This window comes from Podarcis erhardii (assembly GCF_964252035.2).
Source record: "Podarcis erhardii genome assembly, chromosome: 11".
Classification (NCBI taxonomy): domain Eukaryota; kingdom Metazoa; phylum Chordata; class Lepidosauria; order Squamata; family Lacertidae; genus Podarcis; species Podarcis erhardii.
This window is the reverse complement of record NC_138501.1, coordinates 222,799-241,630: the sequence shown is the minus strand read 5'-3', so window position 1 is coordinate 241,630 and position 18,832 is coordinate 222,799. Positions and strand designations below refer to the sequence as shown.

Below are 18,832 nucleotides of genomic sequence, written 5' to 3'. Positions count from 1 at the left end.
ATAAAACAAAACAAAAACTATTAAAAATAAAAAAATACATCCCCCCTTTTCGATACTCTTTCTTTCATTCCCTTGTTTCCTCAACCTCCTCTCACCTCCCTTTTTGTATTCCACTTCTACTAGTTATTTCAGCAGACCCTTTCCATCTTTCTCTATTCTCTATCATATTATAAATAACATATTTTTTTAAACCTTATTTTAACATTAAAACTAAAAGACTTATATATGCTTAACTCCTTATAACATTTCTGCTAAATCCATAAAATATCAATCCACCATTTTTCTATCACTCATTAATTTTGCGATATTTCTATATATAAACTTTAAATTTTCCAATCTCCATCAACTCCTCTCCCTGGTTTCGGATTCTGCCAGTCCTTTCCGTCAATTCCATATAGTCCATCAACCTGGAGATCTTATGTCCGAGGCTCTTAACTCTTTTCCAGGTCCCTTCTGCAGATCTTCTTCATATTCTTTAATGCTAGAGAGCAAATCTCGAGAGAACTCCATCCTAACATTACTTTTATTCCTTCTGGACAGTTCAGCCAAATTTCCATAGTTGAAGCTAGGGTCTATACAGTGTTTCAGGACGTATTTCAAGATTCCTCCAAATCCAAAGGCCCCCAAAACTTCAATCTCCTCCACATCCATGTCCCAAAAGTCAATTAATCCCTGGGTAGAGGGATCTTTCCAACTTTCCTTCTTCAGTCCAAGCCGGGATCCAATCCTAAAAATCTGGCTTTTTCTAGATTCAATCATAAAAGGCCTCAATTTATAGTCTTCAATTTGCTTCTGTAGAACTAAGGATCCCGCTTGTGTTATTTTAGGTTCAAAAACAACGACTTTCTCCTTTTCATCCACCATTTGTTCTGCCAAAGTAGGTTCCTGTGCCAGGTCCTGAATTATTTCTGTGTTGGTGCTCGCTTTTTCTCTCAAATTAGTCACTTTCTGTTCCAAATTATCAATTTTAAAAGTCATGCCATCCGTCTTTTTATGAAGCTCTTCCAGCAAATAGTTTATCTTACATAATGCAGTCACAATAACTTCTCCTATCAACATTTTGAATGGTCCAAGGTCAATCTCTGGTTCTCAGAATCCTTATCTTGCAGCTGGAGACCTCCCAGTTATACTCCTATAACAATTTCAAAGGCTCCCTCTAGAGGGAAACAGTCTCCACTTGTATCAGTTCTTTCAAGCACAACTCAAGCAATAAACATAGTTACGATTTTCAGTTACTTTTTCCTCCATTTTAAATGCAGAAGAGGACAATGGGAACAGTATCTTACTCTTATTTTAGCTGGCTGTCAAATCCGTTCTGTCTTTTTTTAAAAAAATGATATTTATTCAAAATTTCAAAAATACACAGGCATACAAAAAAGGATGAAAAAAGAGAAAAAACAGGAAAATACAACAGCAAAAGAGAAAAAAATATAAAAACATAAATAAATAAAAAAAGATACAAATCTAGATTACATCCTTTCATTTACTTGTTTCTTGGACCTCCTCACACCTCCCTTTTTGTATTCTAACTTAATTCATTATTTCAGCAAATTCTTCCCATGTTTCTCAATTTTTATTTAAATAGTTTATCTTAACAGTATTCTATTATTCAATTTACCGTTAATTCCTTTAACCTTATTGTCAGAGTTGCCTCCAGGTCCCAGCTCACAGAGGACCAACGCTAGCCAGTAATAACGTATAAAAGTCTTTATTGAAGATTAGTTTCCATTTCCAAACCGAAGCGTGCAACTCTACGTCTTAGAACTTAGACCGGCGAAGCTCCATCTGAGTCTCCGCCTCCTAGACACCAGTTTAAGACTCTAGCCTTACTCCACCTCTTCCGTTGTTCTTTCCTCCTCTGGGTCCTTCTGCCCCCTGGGGTTTCCTCCTTTCTGGACTCTTCTGACGCTGACCCCCCTGAGTCTTGCCCCTCCTTCCGGCGGGCTTTAGGACCTGGCTCCCTATCCGGGCTACCTGCTGTGCCGCTCGCCTGTACATTTGAACTTGGCGCGCGCGCCCAGCCGGTAACCTTCCTCTTGACCGTTTCCCCGCTCTCCGATGGAGGCGTGGTCAATCCTGACTCATCTCCTCTCGCTGGTGGTGAGAACACTGGTCCCGATTCCTGGGACTCCTCCCCCCCACTGCGCTCTGGTGGGGAAGCTGGTCCTGATTTCCAACTGCTGCTCTGGGAGTCCCCGCTGGCCCCTTCCTTCTGGGGTTTCCCCCTTGGCCCCCCCCTTGCCCTGGCCATCGGCGCTCCCTTCTGTGAATCTTCCGATTCGCTGGAGAGGCTCGTGGAATCCCTCTGACCACTGTCACCGCCTACACTCCCCTCGGATTCCTCCCCCTCGCTCTCCATTTCCTCCCTCTCCTGTGCCTCTGCTCCTGAGCCCCTGACACTTATCTTACCTTAAAAACCATAATTTCAAAGTTTAAGCCATATTTATACATAACTCCTTCAAACCTTTCTACTAAAGCCAATTAGTTCCTTTCCAGCATATTCCCTGGTGTTTCATTAGTGTTACACTAATTCCAGAAATAGAAAAAAATTCTCTTTTTTATAAACTCCCCCCCCCCTAATTTTATCCAACGTCCCTTCTTCCTGGTCTCGGGTTATGTCAGTCCTTTCTAACCATTACATCCAGCCCATCAATCTGGTGTTCTAATGTCCGAGGCTCTTAGGTCTCTTCTATGCCCCCTCTGCGGATTTTCTTGTTCCTGTTTATACTTGCATCCTTCCCTGTCCCTTGCTGGTTTCTTTCGTAGTTTCTTCCCTTTCTCCTTGAGGAGTGGGTCTCCAGGGAATTCCAACCGGTAATGTCCATTTTCTTTCATCAAGCTAGCCCATTCCCCACAGTCCCACTCCCCCAGATTAGTTTTGTAATCCAAAAAATAGTTATTCCAAAAATAGTTGTCAACTTGTTTCACAGTCCCACCAGAGCTAAGAGCTTCCTTAACTCGAAACACTTCCAGACACACTCCAAGTTCAATCTTCCAATACTGCGGCTTTTGGTCATGCAGGACTTTGGGTCTCTCCATTTGTATCGTTTGAGGTGCAATCGCAACCTGATCCATCTTCGTCTGCCCTTGGACTTGCCCTGTCAAGCCAGTTTCCTGAGTTGGTTGCTGCAAGATTTCTTTATCTTTGTTTCCTGTTAGTTCATATTCACTGGCTACAGCAGTCATACAGTCCAACTTTTCATTCATCAAGTTCATTTTCTCGTGCAACTGCTGCAGCATAGCATTTGTTTTGCCAAGGGCAGACACCAGAGCTTCCTCCCAGCGCATTTCTGTTCAAGGTCGAATAACTGGTCCCATGGTCTAATTCTCGCAGCTGTAAAGTCTCCCTGTAAACTGCAGCAACAAACTGACAAGCTCCCTCTAGGGGACACAATTTCTATTTACGTCCATCTTTAAAATGTATCCAACAAAGGGAAATTTACTTTCGATTTTCAAATACTTTGTTTCCTTAAAGTACAAAAATGCAGAAAGCAGCATTGAAGTTAATTTGTTTCTCTCTTTTTTTTTAACTATCTGTCAAAATGTTCCGCTTTCAATCAATGGACATTTCCAACGATTTCTGTCCTGACACCCCGTCCCCAGGTTTGGGACGATGAAAACTTATATTCCTTTACTCTCTCTCTGCAGGCTTAGACGATCAAGATTCACCCCCCCTTTTCTCCTGCTACCAAGGGGGTTTTATTGGTTATAAATGCAGGAAATTTCAATCTTTAAATCAATTTTCCAGGCTATTTAGCTTGCAAAATCTTTGCTTCAGTTTGTTTACAAAAGCGGAAGGCGGACTTCCTGTTTAGACCTTCCCGCTTCGTTGCCTAATTCATAAATTTGATAGATTTCTTGATCAAATCTTCCGTTTTTACTCATGGGTACTTGTTTAGAGTCCAATTGTCATCAGGAAAAAGTCAAGCGCTCTCCGGCGATGGCTGTGCGGCTTCCCTCCGTGAAAGTAGCAATCGGTTCGCAGCACCCCGCTGCTCACCCCACTCCACTCCGGAGCCCCAAAGAGGGGTTTCCCCGCGAGTAGGGGAGGTGCTCTTGGTGCTCTGCCGAACCCCACGTTCCCAGGCTTCTCTGCCTGGGATTTCTAGCGGGTTCCCGCCTTCGCCGCGGCAGGAAGACCCAATTTTCACGGAGCCCGTTCCTCCGATCGGAGGAACTCCGCCATTCGCCGATGGCGCTGACCCGGAAGTCCCAAATCCGTTCTGTCAATAAACTTTCCCCAAGCGTCATCTGGCAGCCCGTTCCCAGGTTCAGAGCTATGGTAATTTGATTTTCCCCTCACTCCTGCAGGCTTACTAAGTTCAAAAATTTCCCCCTCTTCACCTGCTTCCAAGGGGGTTTTTGTATTTTTAACCAATGGAGATTTAATCCTTCGTCAAAAGCTTTCAAAGACTTTAGCTTGTAACGCCTTTGCTTCAGTCTATTTACAAAAGCGGAAGGCGGACTTCCTGTTTATGACCTTCCCGCTTCAGCGCCAAATTAAGGTACTTAAAGATCCAATTTTCCGTTCTACTCACGGGTAGTTGTTTAAAATCCAATTGTCCACAGGAAAAAGTCAGCGCTCTCCAGCAACAGCAATGCGGCTTCACTCCGTGAAAGAAGCAGTCGATTCAAAGCACCGCGCCACTCACCCCACGTTGCTCCGGATCCCCAAAACAGGGTTTCCCCCCGAGTAGGGGAGGCGCAAAAGGTGCCAGCCGAATCCCAGGTTCACAAGCTTCTCCCGCTTGTGATTTCAATGGGTCTCCGCCTTCACCGTGGCGGTCAGACCCTGTTTTTCACGGAGTAAGTTCCTCCCAATCGGAGGAGCTCCGCCATTGCCGGAGGCGCCAACCCGGGAATCTGAAAAAAATGTTCTTCTTTAACCAGGCCTTTGGCTGACTGACATCAAATGTGTTGGGGGGTTATTGTTTAGGGGTTTTTTTATTATGTATTTTGTGTCTTTATTTTTATGCTGTGAACCTCCCTGAGATCTGTGGCTGAAGGACAGTTTCCAAATCTAAATAAATAAGTAAATTTAAAAAATAAGGACAGGATTAGACACCTTCTCCTAGAGTGCCACTGCCCTAATCTAAAAAAACATTTGCTTAGAGTTACTAATTAAATCTTCCAAAAAAATTATGTGGGGAGGAACCTAGTCACAGCTCACATATTACATAATGTATAGGCCTCAACCTGGATGCGACACTTGAAGTGCCACAGTCAGCACATTAAAAAATCCCTTCTGGATCAGACCAAAAGTCCATATTCTCACAGTGGCCCCCCAGAAGCCCAAGGGGAGTCCACAGGCACGACATGAGTGTAGCAGCACTCTTCCCACTTCTGAGTCCCAGCAACTGGTATCCAGAGGAATATTGCCTCTGACAGCATTTTAAAATTGTTAATAGTCACTGAGAGGGTGGGTTTTCATCAGAACCCAGTGACGATCCCAGCCCCACTTCCCCACTAGTACACACACAGTGGCTGTTTGTCTTCAAAGGCATTATTCCACTGGAGGGAAAGTAAAGGTTCTCCCCTTCCTGTACAACATGGGTCAAACTCCATTGAAAGTCAGGACACAAACCTGATAGCGGTTAGGAATTTACAAGGCCCAACTAAGTCATGTCATGGGATGTATTTAGCATCATGTCTGGCCCTCAGTCAAGGGCAACTTTCAGTGAGGGAGCAAGGCCCCCTCAAGGTTCTGTGGCGGCTGTGCATGCACGCTGTGGAGCATGCTCGCATCACATGCGGAAGATGGGTGATGCCTGCAGGACACATCAGCATGCCCTGCAGTGTGGGCACCCACTGCGTGACCCCGGCCCCCTCAGTTGTAGAGGCAAGGCAGTGCATGTGCCCTCAGTTTAGACCATTGAATGACTGGCTTATAAAACATGTAAAAAGTGAAGTATAAATACGAAGCTATCTGTAAAATAATATTGATCAAACATGTCTCTCAGGACAGGTTTGTTTTAAAAATTAGATATAAGTTTCATTAGTCTTAAGAAAGCAGAATATATATATATATATTAACCCACAGCGCCACCCGCCACCCGCGTCCCATATATATATATATATATATATATATATATATATATATATATGGGACGTGGGTGGCACTGTGGGTTAAACCACAGAGCCTAGGACTTGCTGATCAGAAGGTCAGCGGTTCGAATCCCCGTGATGGGGTGAACTCCCGTCGCTCGGTCCCTGCTCCTGCCAACCTAGCAGTTTGAAAGCACGTCAAAGTGCAAGTAGATAAATAGGTACCACTCCAGTGGGAAGGTAAACGGCATTTCCGTGTGCTGCTCTGGTTTGCTGGCCACATGCTGGCCACATGACCCGGAAGCTGTACGCTGGCTCCCTCGGCCAATAAAGCGAGATGAGCGCCGTGACCCCAGAGTCGGTCACGACTGGACCTAATGGTCAGGGGTCCCTTTACCTTTACCTTACATAGGATTTGGTTGCAATAACCCTATAAATAATTCCATGTCTGGCATGAGAAACTGTGCTAGTAGCTAAGTGCATAGATAAAAGTACAAACCATCTTTGATGCAAGTATATTTTTAAATACCTGACAGTGAAACTTCAATGATAGCATCTCATATGCAACAATTTGCCCTTGTAAAAAGATTGGTCAGCAGACTCCAGTGTAGTTCAGCTATTCAAAAATAGGTATGGCTGGACAGAGATAGAGACTTTACATTGCAGAGATCACAGATATTTTGCAGGGAGCCAGTCTATGGTATTACTGCAGCTTTCCTATTAAATTCAAATTCTCTCACAATAACAACACCTTCCAGATCAGTACAGTGATACCTCTGGTTACAAACTTAATTCGTTCCGGAGGTCTGTTCTTGACCTGAAACTGTTCTTAACCTGAAGCACCACTTTAGCTAATGGGGCCTCCCACTGCTGCCGCGCCGCTGGAGCACGATTTCTGTTCTCATCCTGAGGTAAAGTTCTTAACCCAAGGTACTACTTCCGGGTTAGTGGAGTCTGTAACCCGCAGTGTTTGTAACCCGAGGTACCACTGTATTCTAAAGGGGCTATAAATCTTCTGAAATATTTGAATCTGAGAGTTTCCATACTTTATGACAGATCAAGCCTGGTACATTCAAGCCTGTATCAACAGAGGATACAGATGGAAGCTGGAGTGCGATCCATTTCAGATACTGTAGGAACTATCACTGTTCACTATTGACTTAGGAAACCAATGAAAACATTTTGAAATGCACTTTGAGTGAGAATTTGATGCTGTGCTGACACCTTGTGGTCTTTTTCTGCTATTATTGACACATGCAAGCATCTGCCACACATGAGCCACTCACTTCATTTGAGCTCTGTATTAATATTGCTGCTCCCTCCTCTATCCACTAATCACTATATTCTCTTTTCACTATATCGTGGGTGGGACAGAGTGAGAATGTAATTTTAACCTACCTGTGCTTTGGAGGGAAGTTTAGAAGAAGTTATGGATAAAGCTGACTGGCACTGCATTTTGACATTTGCTGAGTTACCAATTACTGCAAACATCAGGAATGGGCAACACAGCAAATTAAGTACTTAGCAGGTGCAGTGTTATGCCCTGGCCAAATATAAGAGTGAACAGATAAAGGTGTCTAACGCTGAGTCTCTTTGTTGGTCTGTCTTGTTCCGTTTAGTACTGCCTATTTTCCAGATGTTGCTGCATCTGTAGCTCCTGTCCTCCCTGACAACTGGCCATGTTGGTTAGGGACTGCTGGAAGTTGGAGTGTGAGAGCACCTAGAGGGCACCAGGCTGGGGAAGGTTGCACTGCCTGATCCTTTAAAACCTAAAGAGCCTGCAGAATCAGGCCAATGGTCCATCTAGTTCAGCAGTCAGCCAGATGCCTATGGGAAACCCACAAGCAGGACATGAGCACAAGAGCCCCCTTCGCTCCTGTGGTTTCCAGCAACTGGGATTCCCAAGGAGACTGCCTCTGAACAGGGAGGCAGAGCATAGTCACCATGGCTAGTAGCCACTGATAGCAAAGACCCGAGCATCACTTAGCAATTCCTCCTTCCAGGCTTGAGATAAATGAATGTTTATCTCATTTGAGGAACGCAGGTGGTGCTGTCGTCTAAACCAGTGAGCCTCTTGGGCTAGCAGATCGTAAGGTCAACAGTTCGAATCCACGCAACCAGCTCCTGCCAACCTAGCAGTCTGAAAGCATCCCAACAGAAGTAGATAAATAGGTACCACTGTGGCAGGAAGGTAAACAGTGTTTCCATGTGCTCTGGCTTCCTTCACAGTGTCCTGTGTGCCAGAAGTGGTTTAGTTATGCTGGTCACGTGACCCAGAAAATCTGTCTGCAGACAAACGGTGGCTCCGTCAACCTGAAAGTGGAGATGAGCGCCACATCCCATAGTCAAATTCGTCTAGACTTAACCGTCTAGGGGTCCTTTAGCTTTTTTACTTTTATCTCATTTGAGCCAGAATGCATTCTCCCTCCACTCCAATTTTTCCACTCCAAGAAGACCAATTATTTAGTCTCCTGCTGCTCCTCACTTCACTGGCTGGAGATTGCATGGATTATTTTTTGGAGTTTAAACAATATACTCCTTTTAAAAAATGATATTTTTATTTGTGTGGTTTATTATTTGGCTTTGTATGGTTTGTTCCTTTTTAGCTATAATTCAGGGGTGGGGAACCCTTTTAAACCCAAGGACCACATCCTCTTCTGGACCATGTTTGAGTGGGGACAGTTGCCGATGGGGGATGGGGCCAGAACAAGAAGCGGGCAAAGGAACAAATGTAAATTTTACATTTGTAATGGTAGGAAATTTCTACACACACTCGCACGCTCCTCAGTATCTCCCTTGCAGACAAGCTAGGGGCATGCTCAAAGTTTAAAGATGCATTTTGGCCAGGACAAAACACTTGGAGAGTAAATTAGGGCTGTTGAGGGATGTGACTTGGGGAAAGTTCTGCAGGCTAGATAAAGAAATTTAGCAGGTTGTGTTTGGCCCCCGAGTCTGGAGTTCCCCATTCATATTCCTAAAAAATAAGTTGTGCATTGTAATTAGCTATGCATATTAATATTCTTGTACCCTCTCCAGGGCTGAGTTGGATCCGCATGTCCGGGATTGTATTCAGACCTATATTCGTGACTGGCTGATTGTGAATCGAAAGTAAGTGCCACATTTGCAGCAGAGTGTCAAAACAATGATTTTAAATATTTTTTCTTCCCAGAGGAATATTAACATCTTTTGTTTTGACTAGTCCCTTAACTTGTCAAGATGTAGGATTAGTCTCTCACAAGATATTCTCACTGGCTCAGTCTAGAAAGGCCTGGCAACTAGAAGGAGGAAGGACCATAGCTCAGTGGTAGAGCATTTGCTTTGCAGGCAGAAGGTCCCAGGATCGTTTCCAATAATAATAATAATAATAATAATTTATTATTTATACCCCGCCCATCTGGCTGGGCCTCCCCAGCCACTCTGGGCGGCTTCCATAAAAACCAAAAATACAGTAAAATATCACATGTTAAAAACTTCCCTGAACAGGGCTGCCTTAAGATGTCTTCTGAATGTCAGGTAGTTGTTTATTGCTTTGACATCTGCTGGAAGGGCGTTCCACAGGGCGGGGGCCACTACCGAGAAGGCCCTCTGCCTGGTTCCCTGTAGCTTTGCTTCTTGCAATGAGGGAACCGCCAGAAGGCCCTCGGAGCTGGACCTCAGTGTCCGGGCAGAATGATGGGGGTGGAGACGCTCCTTCAGGTATACTGGACCGAGGCCGTTTAGGGCTTTAAAGGTCAGCACCAACACTTTGAATTGTGCTCGGAAACATACTGGGAGCCAATGTAGGTCTTTCAAGACCGGTGTTATATGGTCTCGGCGGCCGCTCCCAGTCACCAGTCTAGCTGCCGCATTCTGGATTAGTTGTAGTTTCTGAGTCACCTTCAAAGGTAGCCCCACGTAGAGCGCATTGCAGTAGTCCAAGCGGGAGTTTCCAAGGGTTTGGTGTCTCCGCTATGCGAGTGTGACGGGAAAACAGTTGAATCTCTTCCACATATAATGTTCAACTGTCCCTTACGTAGCATAGCCAGGACTAAATTCCTGGGTCCTGCTTTACTGCGCTTGGTTAGCAGGCCTGTTGAGTCACATGCCGCACTGCTTTTGCAGGATACGGATCCTTCTGTAACTCTGCAGGTGGCGAGATTCCTGAATGCGGTTATCTCACACACAAAAACCACCAAACAACAACAACAACAACAAAAACTAATCGGACAGTTATGATGAGAGTGCATGACGGATCTCGTCTCCAGTTCTCCTTTTTCTGTGAACTGTCCCTTGGATCTTTCCGGGCCCCAAGCTGTTATTTGTCACTGCTCAATGTCCCACCCTTGCATCGTGGTGTTCCTCTTCTGTCGTTAGATGTATTGGTTTTTATGCTTCTGTGCTTTTATGTTTGTACATATTTTATGGGCTAATAGCCGTAAATAAAGATTAAGTAAGTTAAGTCCCAGGATCGATCCCCAGCATCTCCAGGCAGGGCTGGGGGAAAAACTCTTGCCTGAAACCCTGGAGAGCAGCTGCCAGTCCGAGTAGGCAGTGCTGAACAAAGATGAACCATTAGTCTGACTCAGTATAGGGCAACTTCAAATGGTTCCAACTTGATGGTTATTTGCCTATCCTGGTATACTGTAGATTCCAGCAGTTGCAGTTGCCAATTTGGTGGTTCGTTTTCTAAGTCCAGTCGCCTAATACGCTGGGCAGCTCCGTGCCGGGAGAAAGCCACCCAGCCCGAAGCGGAGCCCACCACCTGCTGCTGCTTTGGCGGCAGCTTTGGCAGCTTCCGAAGCAGCAGTGGGTGGGCTCCGCACCGGGAGAAAGCCGTACCTGGCATATAAGACAACCCCCGACTTTTTAACCTCTTTTCCGGAGTTTAAAAGTCGTCTTATATGCCAGAATCTACAGTATTTTGAAACATGAAAGCAGCAAAGCATTCAATGCTTACAAAGGAAGTATCTACATTTTCACCACATGAAAACAATTCTCAGACATTATAGCTTCATAATAAAAACTATCCAGCACTCTTGTCTTTAATGCTGTGTAGTTAAGACTGTTTCCCAAGCAAGGTCATGCCCAAGGAGAACAGGGAAGGCAAGTAAGGTGCTTTATAGCTTCATTTTTCATTCTCAGTCAAATTCATTTACTCCCCCAAAATGTAATAAAAAGTGTCTCTGTGATCAATAATTGCATGACCTCGAACATTTCTCTGATGCAAATAGGGACATCCCATTCCATAATGATAATTTTACTATTTATACCCCACACATCTTACTGCAGCCACTCTGGGCAGCCTTCAACGTGGGCAGCTGAAAATCCATCACTGGAAGGATACTATACATATGCAGTGAGAGCAGTTGCAGGCAGAGGACCAGGGAGGCTCAAGGGGGGGGGGGGGTATGCATCCTAATCTCACTCTGCTTGGCAGTTACATAGTTTATTTTGAGTGACTTTTGGAGCAGGGCATTCTTTTGATGAACAATATAAATATAAACATGGAATATCCTTTGTAATCTGCTTTAACTTGAACTTCATAATATGGATATAGCATTTCAGTATATTATGATAAATTTATATTCCATTTAAGCACATATGTTAATTCATTAGACTGGCACTATTGTATGGATGCCATGATATTTCAGCTGAACTTATTTATTTGATAGCAATTGTGCTCCCCCCCCCCCATTTTAATTGAAATCTAACATGTTATTTTTTATTATTTAAGAAACCAAGGAAGTAATGAGACATTCATCTTAACGAAAAGGGGATCCCGGAGCGATTTCCACAAGTCCCTTCAAAAGCAAACATTTGAATCTGAAGTTTTAGATGACAGTGATTCAAATTATCAGGTATTTTCCTTTGAGATAGCTTCTGGCCTGGGCTGAACAGGGAAGAGGGGTAGAACTATCAGCAGCAGCAGTATCATTTATTTATACCCCTCCAATCTGGCTGGGTTTCCCCAGCCACTCAGGGCAGCACCCAACTAATTGCATTCTTGCCCGCTACATACCAAATATGTATTTGGTATATTAGGCACACTAGATATTTAATTCATCACATGCTCATTGGTAAATCTAATGACTCTAAAGGGCAAATCACTTGAAATTTTTAATATTGTTGCACGACACCCCAATCTCCAAGCGATGTGAGATTTCAGGGGTTCCAGGCGCTTATGCAGGGGTTGTGTTTCCTTTGGGAAATAAGGCACGGTGGAGACTGGTATCTTTGTGATGTATGATTTATTTACACCTATATATAACATGGGCCTACAATGTAGAGGTTCACAGCATCAACACCCCAAAAGGGTATTGTTTCTCTCATAGCTGCAGCCTTGGATTCAAACAGAAATCAAATATCCTTCTCTCTCCAGCTTGCTGCTTTTCTTCTAGGTCACATCACTGCCACAATTCTTTACTACTCCAAACTCTGACTTTATCCGTTGAAGGAGGAGGTCATCTCACACCAAACGCCTTAATAGCCCATCACCTCACCAGGAAATTAGCTTGACTTGATTAGATTTTAACACTTGCTGGATCCAGGGATTAGAGGGATCTGGCACCCCCCAAAAAACCCCCTCATAAACTGAGCTTTTTTTAGCCACTGGAACTCAATTCTAGCACCTCTCAGTTGGGCACCATTGTCATTATAAGAGAACAAGGGAGGCATTCACAGTGATTTCCGGCATCTCTTTTTCTAGAAAAATAGCACTGTTCATAGCAATACATGCTCTGGCACCGGGGGGGGGGGGGCGGAGAGCAGGCGGGGTGGGGCGGGGCTGGCACACGTCCCAGAGGCATGGTGCGCTGACCGCAGGGGCGTGGCGTGCATTCTGGGGGTGGGGGCACTGCCTGCGGGGGCGGGTCGCCCAGCATGTGAGGGGGCACAGCCACAATGGAACCCCACCAGGATCGTGCTGGTGGGGGCGGTGCATTCCCCCCCCACTCCTCTTCCTCTGCCAGTGCCCAAAGCCCATCTTTATCCATGTGTGGCTACTTGCACTACAACTGGGGAGAGGGCATTTCACATGACAATGCTTTAATGTGACTGGCTCTCCATATGGTCCCAGTGATTTCACCCCTGAAATATCAGTGCACCCTTCCCTTTTCCAGTAAAGGTTGCAGTTCATAAATATCACCAGAGCTTCTACCCTATCTTTCATTTTTTGAAATAATAATAATAATAATAATAATAATAATAATGATGAAATAAAGAAAAATGAGAAACCATGCCACCTTTTCTTTACCCCCCTACCCTGAAGTTATTAGAATTCAATCACTTCTCTTGTGAGAACCCAAACTCCTGCCCGTTTTCTGCAGGGGAGAAACGATCCCACAAAAACAAAGGGGGAAATATTTGGCTTGGCCTTAGTCTGTCAGTATCATCTGTTACTTGTTTTGGAGAATAGTTCTTTCAAAGGTATTATCGCAGTGAGTTGAAAAAGAATTATGGCAGAGAAATACTGAGTATCTTTAACATCTGCGAACTAAAAAGTGATTAATGATGTTGCCTCCTACTTCATGCCCACTTGAGCAGACAGCTCCCAGGCATTTAAAAGTCCTCTGTGATGACTCCAGTCGAGCCACACTGACATCTGGGGACTTTGACCTGCGCAGCCTACAGCCAGATGCTCGTCTGGCAGACCTGTTGCAGCACATTAGTGCAGAAGAGTTTCGAAGGCAAAATGAGGAGCAACGACAAGCCAACAGGCCTGCAGAACTGTTTGCACTGTATCCCAGTATAGATGAGGTGAGCCATAAACCTGCATTGTGCAGCTGCATGCTTAACAAGGAAATATCTCACAAAGAATTAAGATTCAAACAAGAGTTGTGAGCTTGCCTCAGTCTGTGCCCACAAAACATCTCACCAATGTGCTTTGCTTGCTGTCTCTGTGTTGACCACGTTATGTTAGTGCAGGCTTTGCCAACCTGGTCACGCCTGATGTTTTGGGCTACAACATCCAGCATCCTCAGCCAGAGCACCAGGTTGCCAGAGGCTGTAGAAAGGCAACATGCTCTTAGAACGTGTCTCTGTTGGTGCAGTTATATTCCTCCTTAAGTTGGATTGGAACAGTAGCATGACACAATGTGTAGTTCCATGTAAGAGGAATCAACTCAGGTTGACAGCAGCTCTACATTCTCTTGTCAGTGGTGCACATAGATAAGTTTAGACTCTGAATTTAGTATGTTTTTCGGGGGGAGGTTCTTTCTATAGTAACATTCATTGCTTCACTTGCTTCAAAATGTGGTCATCCAGCCTTCTGTCCTACATTTAGGACCCTCATTCTCATGATGTCGAATATAGCCTTGGGTATCTGCTCCAAAGAGTGCACCTCTTTGGAACAGATAGTACATCTTACCATGACTTTATAGGGGAAATAAGTGTCACACACAGATCCCACAGGCTAGAAGTGTGCCAAGTGTATCCAGTAAAGAACCTCAACCTGTGGAAAACCAGAACCTCAGACAAAGCCTGAAATGTGGCTTTTTGCCATGATACTAAATCATTACCTCTGAGCTCTGATGGAGCGCTCAGATTATCATGCAGCCAAATTCACTCCAACTTCAATGAGAGCTAATTAAAAGTTGCCATTCCACAATCAAATGAAAGCCTGTTATGGCCTTGTGGATCAGCCTTACTTTCCTTAGGTTTCATGTGCAGATATCTCATTCTTTCATTAGAACTAGAAGGGTTTGTGAGGTGGGTTGGCATTTCCGACTTCAGCTGAAGGAATACATTAAAGGGATTAGCATGTAGGTTATAAATTAAATTTAAAGGATTAATGGCTTTGCTCCAACTTGTTCATGGCAGACTTGTTGGTTGAATTGCCTGAAGCATATGGTTTGGGAGATCTGTACAGTAGTACCTCGGGTTACATACGCTTCAGATTACATACGCTTCAGGTTACAGACTCTGCTAACGCAGAAATATTACCTCGGGTTAAGAACTTTGCTTCATGATGAGAACAGAAATCACGCGGCGGCAGTGGGAGGCCCCATTAGCTAAAGTGGTACCTCATGTTAAGAACAGTTTCAGGTTAAGAACGGACCTCCAGAACGAATTAAGTTCTTAACCCGAGGTACCACTGTATGTGAGTATCTTACTGAATGTTACCAAACTAAGTCATGCACAAAGTCAAGACTGGGGAGCCTTTTCAGAGGGAGGACCTATTCTGCTCTTGGAAACATTCCAAGTGCCACATGCCAGGCCAGAGGCAAAATTAAGGCCTGAGGTTCCCCACCCCCTTCTCAGAGGAGACGCATTGAAATCAATGGACTTAAGTTACTTGCATTCTTTGATTTCAGTGGATCTGCTTTGGATATGATTTAGTTGGATATCACCCTTGTTGTTTTGTGTGCAGCCTGGGTTACGTCTGCTTTTGTTGGGACCGATAACACAGAAGCATCATAAATATTTGGATCAAAAAGAACTGTTCCATAATGTGTTTGTTAATAGGAGGATGCTGTGGAAATACGTCCGGTGCCTGAGTGCCCCAAGGAATATCTGGGCAATAGGATATTGGTGAAAGTACAGACTCTGAAGTAAGTATCTCTGTGACTTCTGGTTCCACAGGGCATGTTTTCAGGTTTGGATATTGTTCCATCATGTGACCTTCAGAGGTTGAGGTTACACCTGCACATGCAGTAGAATGAGGTGGGACACTTCTGAGATGGTAGAATAGACTCTGCAACTTCAGCCTGCAGATGTGAGATCATATTGGTGGATTCTTCCCTTATTTACCTTTTTCTTTAGGCAAAAAAGAAAATTAGCAGATCAGTGAGAGGACAGGTGTTGAACTTTTCTCTCTAACGTGGTAGTCTTTTGCTTGTGTGAAATGTTTCTGATTCTCTCACAGTCAGTACACCACCTACAGAGGTAGCCTCCTGAAATATTTACCCGTCTAGTATTTTGCAAGCCTTGTCTCTACTTCAGGATATTTTAAAAAACCTTCTCATGTCTTAGTTTAACTGAAGTTTTTTTGGCTTTGAAGGCCATGAAGAGGGGAGAAACCCACCTACGGATCTGCTGTTTTCTGCTGGATTGAAAATAATAATACCATATTGGCCTGAATATAAGCTACACTTTTTTTTCTTCCAAATTCCGACCATGAAAAGTTAAAGTGCAGCTTAAATTCACGAACTTACAAAAATTGGCTTCGCTGCTGAAACAGACATACGGTAAAACGGAATGGGTGTGAGCGCCTGTGGAATTTTAAGGGAGTGGCTTATATTGGGGCCCATACGGTAATATGGAAAAATTGCCAAAATGCACTAATAATAGTGAACAATTAATAGTAACCCATATATTCCTCTTCATATTATCACTGACAACCATTTTGCTTGTATCTGACAATGTGCTCTTCTTTTTAAAAATGGAACAAATTTAAGCTAACAAAGACCAAATGTAATATCAAATGCTATTTTACTATGGCAGAAGTCAAAATGTAGTGGACTGATAATCAAATGTGTATCTCAGATTTTATCATCATCGTCTGTCAGGGACTGGGCTTAAGGCGGGGGGAGATTGAGGAGACCGCCCCCCCCCCCCCGCTGAAGCTTCCAGAGAAGAGGAAGGCAGTATTAATTTACAGCAGGGGTTTGAGGAAGATCACGGCTCAGAGACAGGCAAAAAGAAGAGTTGGGAGGTGTTGGGAGAAGAGAAGGGGGATACAGAGCCAGAGCAGCCAGCTGACATGTTGTCACGGGAGAGTATAGCTGACCCCCCATCTCCTAGAACTCAGCGTTTGTTAAGAGTGCGAGGTGCTGTTGCTAGGAAGGGAGCAGGGAGGAACTCAGTTGGAGCAACACCATCAATTTATTTGTCTCTCACAGTGATGATTAAATAAACTCATTAGTCAGGACTCTCTTTGATATTCCCTGCTTCTTGCTGCCACCAGGGGAGGGATAGAATTCCCCGAGCCTGACATCATCATCTACAGTTGGTCATAGGCAGAAACAGCCAGGTCTCTGTCCCCGAGGAGCTTACAATGTAAAAAGGACAGTGGAGAAAAACAGAAGGAAAGATGGAGGGAGACGGGTTGGAAGTGAAGAATATGCAAAGCACATACACTTAAAGTTTGGTTAGAGTAGGGAAGGAGGATTAAAGGGACAAGCCAGAACTTGAGTTAAATTAATGTTGCCAGTGCACAGATACTGCACATTAACCCTTGTGTTTTGTTTTGTTTACATGTGTCAAATGTGCATAGTTATTAATCAGTACCCCATCTTTTCCTGTTTCAGATTTGAGATAGAAATTGAGCCATTATTCGCAAGCTTAGCCCTCTATGATATAAAAGAAAGGAAAAAGGTAAGAGTGCAGATGAACAAAACCAAGGGTAATGATAAAACAATGTAAACAAGGCATTAGTTAAAAACATCACCCCCTCCCTCATTTCAAAATTGTTCACATATGAATTGTTGGTACTGTGCTTTGGGTGGCTACAGATGACTGTGGGAGATAGGAAGCCACATGGAAAGTTGAGGCAACATTTACCAGAGCTCTGCAATCAGTTGAAGCAGTAAGGTAGCAGAGGCATGGGACGTGTCCGAATGTGATAGGTAGCCATAGATTTCCCCTTAGCTGCATGCATGCTGCAACAATATATTGACAAATGGTCACCACACGGTAAATATCCTTTGGATGTACCCTATCCTTAAGTTTGTGCAACGCAACATTTTCACAACTGACTGTAGTTTATGAATCATAATAATCAACCATAATAAGCTGCTTGCCATGTTTTGCAAAATAAAATCAGTCATTATGAAATTAATTCAGCAGTTTCTAAAATATGCTTTGAGAAAACCACCACCTTATTTATCCACTGCAATTAATTAGACACAGTGATGGATGAGTGAGAACTAATTTTGGCGGACTTTTGAGATTCTGTCTCTGGGTTGTATCCAGAGCTAATTAAATTGAGAACAGGCCTGTTGACGGGCGTAACTAATTTAGGACAATTGATTTCAGTGGGTCTGGTCTGAGTAGAATTTACTTGGCTAAAAACCAATACAGTATTTGCATTTGTGTGGTTCTTTCATTTTAACCTCACCAGAATCCTGCAGAGGGACCTTTGGGATTAGAGAGAGTTCCTGAGTGTAAAAAATCACATTTCTCTGACTCCCCAGAGCCAAAATGTCCACTGAAGCTGTGCAATCTCACCTCTAAAGCAACTGGCTCTGTTCCAGTGCTTAAAACAACACCCACACCAAAATTCACACACATTAGTATAATAATAATAATAATAATTAAAAAAACAACAAAACAACTTTTATTTGTATCCTGTCCTCCCCGGCTGAGACTGGGCTCAGGGCGCCTAATATCAAATATATAACATTGATAAAAAATCAAACAATAATTAAATCACCTCTTAAAAACAAGTCATGATCAAATTAAAATCTGAATTAGATGGCTTTCCGCAGGATTAGAGTTGGGAACAGTAAATGCTCATCAGTCCCAACTGTGTACGCTGATCTTTTATGGGCCTGTGAGAATGCTGTGATTATTTACTTATGATAGGTTGTGCACCAGTTCCTGCAAAAGTTGTGAAATGTCTTTTTGTTTTTACATTTTTTTTAAAGATCTCAGAAAATTTTCATTGTGACTTGAACTCTGAACAATTCAAAGGGTTCTTGCGATCACATGTACCATGTATTGACTCATCTAGTCAGGCAAGGTCTGCAGTATTTTCTGTAACATATCCATCTCCGGATATCTATCTAGTAGTGAAGGTAAGTCATATTTGTGGATTTTAAAATCGTATTTTCTGACTCTAACTAGAACTGATGCAGAATAAGCAAACTTG

General features: G+C 43.6%; 1 protein-coding gene across 4 annotated transcripts in view; it reads left to right on the top strand.

Annotated features, from left to right (window-relative positions):
• DOCK8 (dedicator of cytokinesis 8) overlaps positions 1–18,832 on the top strand; it is a 162,571-nt gene that overhangs the window by 16,349 nt on the left and 127,390 nt on the right. For all 4 annotated transcript variants that reach the window (XM_081880898.1, XM_081880897.1, XM_081880896.1 and 1 more), the window contains 6 exons: positions 9,082–9,153; positions 11,759–11,882; positions 13,567–13,779; positions 15,487–15,572; positions 17,271–17,337; positions 18,609–18,758. In XM_081880898.1, coding sequence (XP_081737024.1) covers positions 9,082–9,153; positions 11,759–11,882; positions 13,567–13,779; positions 15,487–15,572; positions 17,271–17,337; positions 18,609–18,758 — 712 coding nt within the window. The remainder of the gene's footprint in view (positions 1–9,081; positions 9,154–11,758; positions 11,883–13,566; positions 13,780–15,486; positions 15,573–17,270; positions 17,338–18,608; positions 18,759–18,832) is intronic.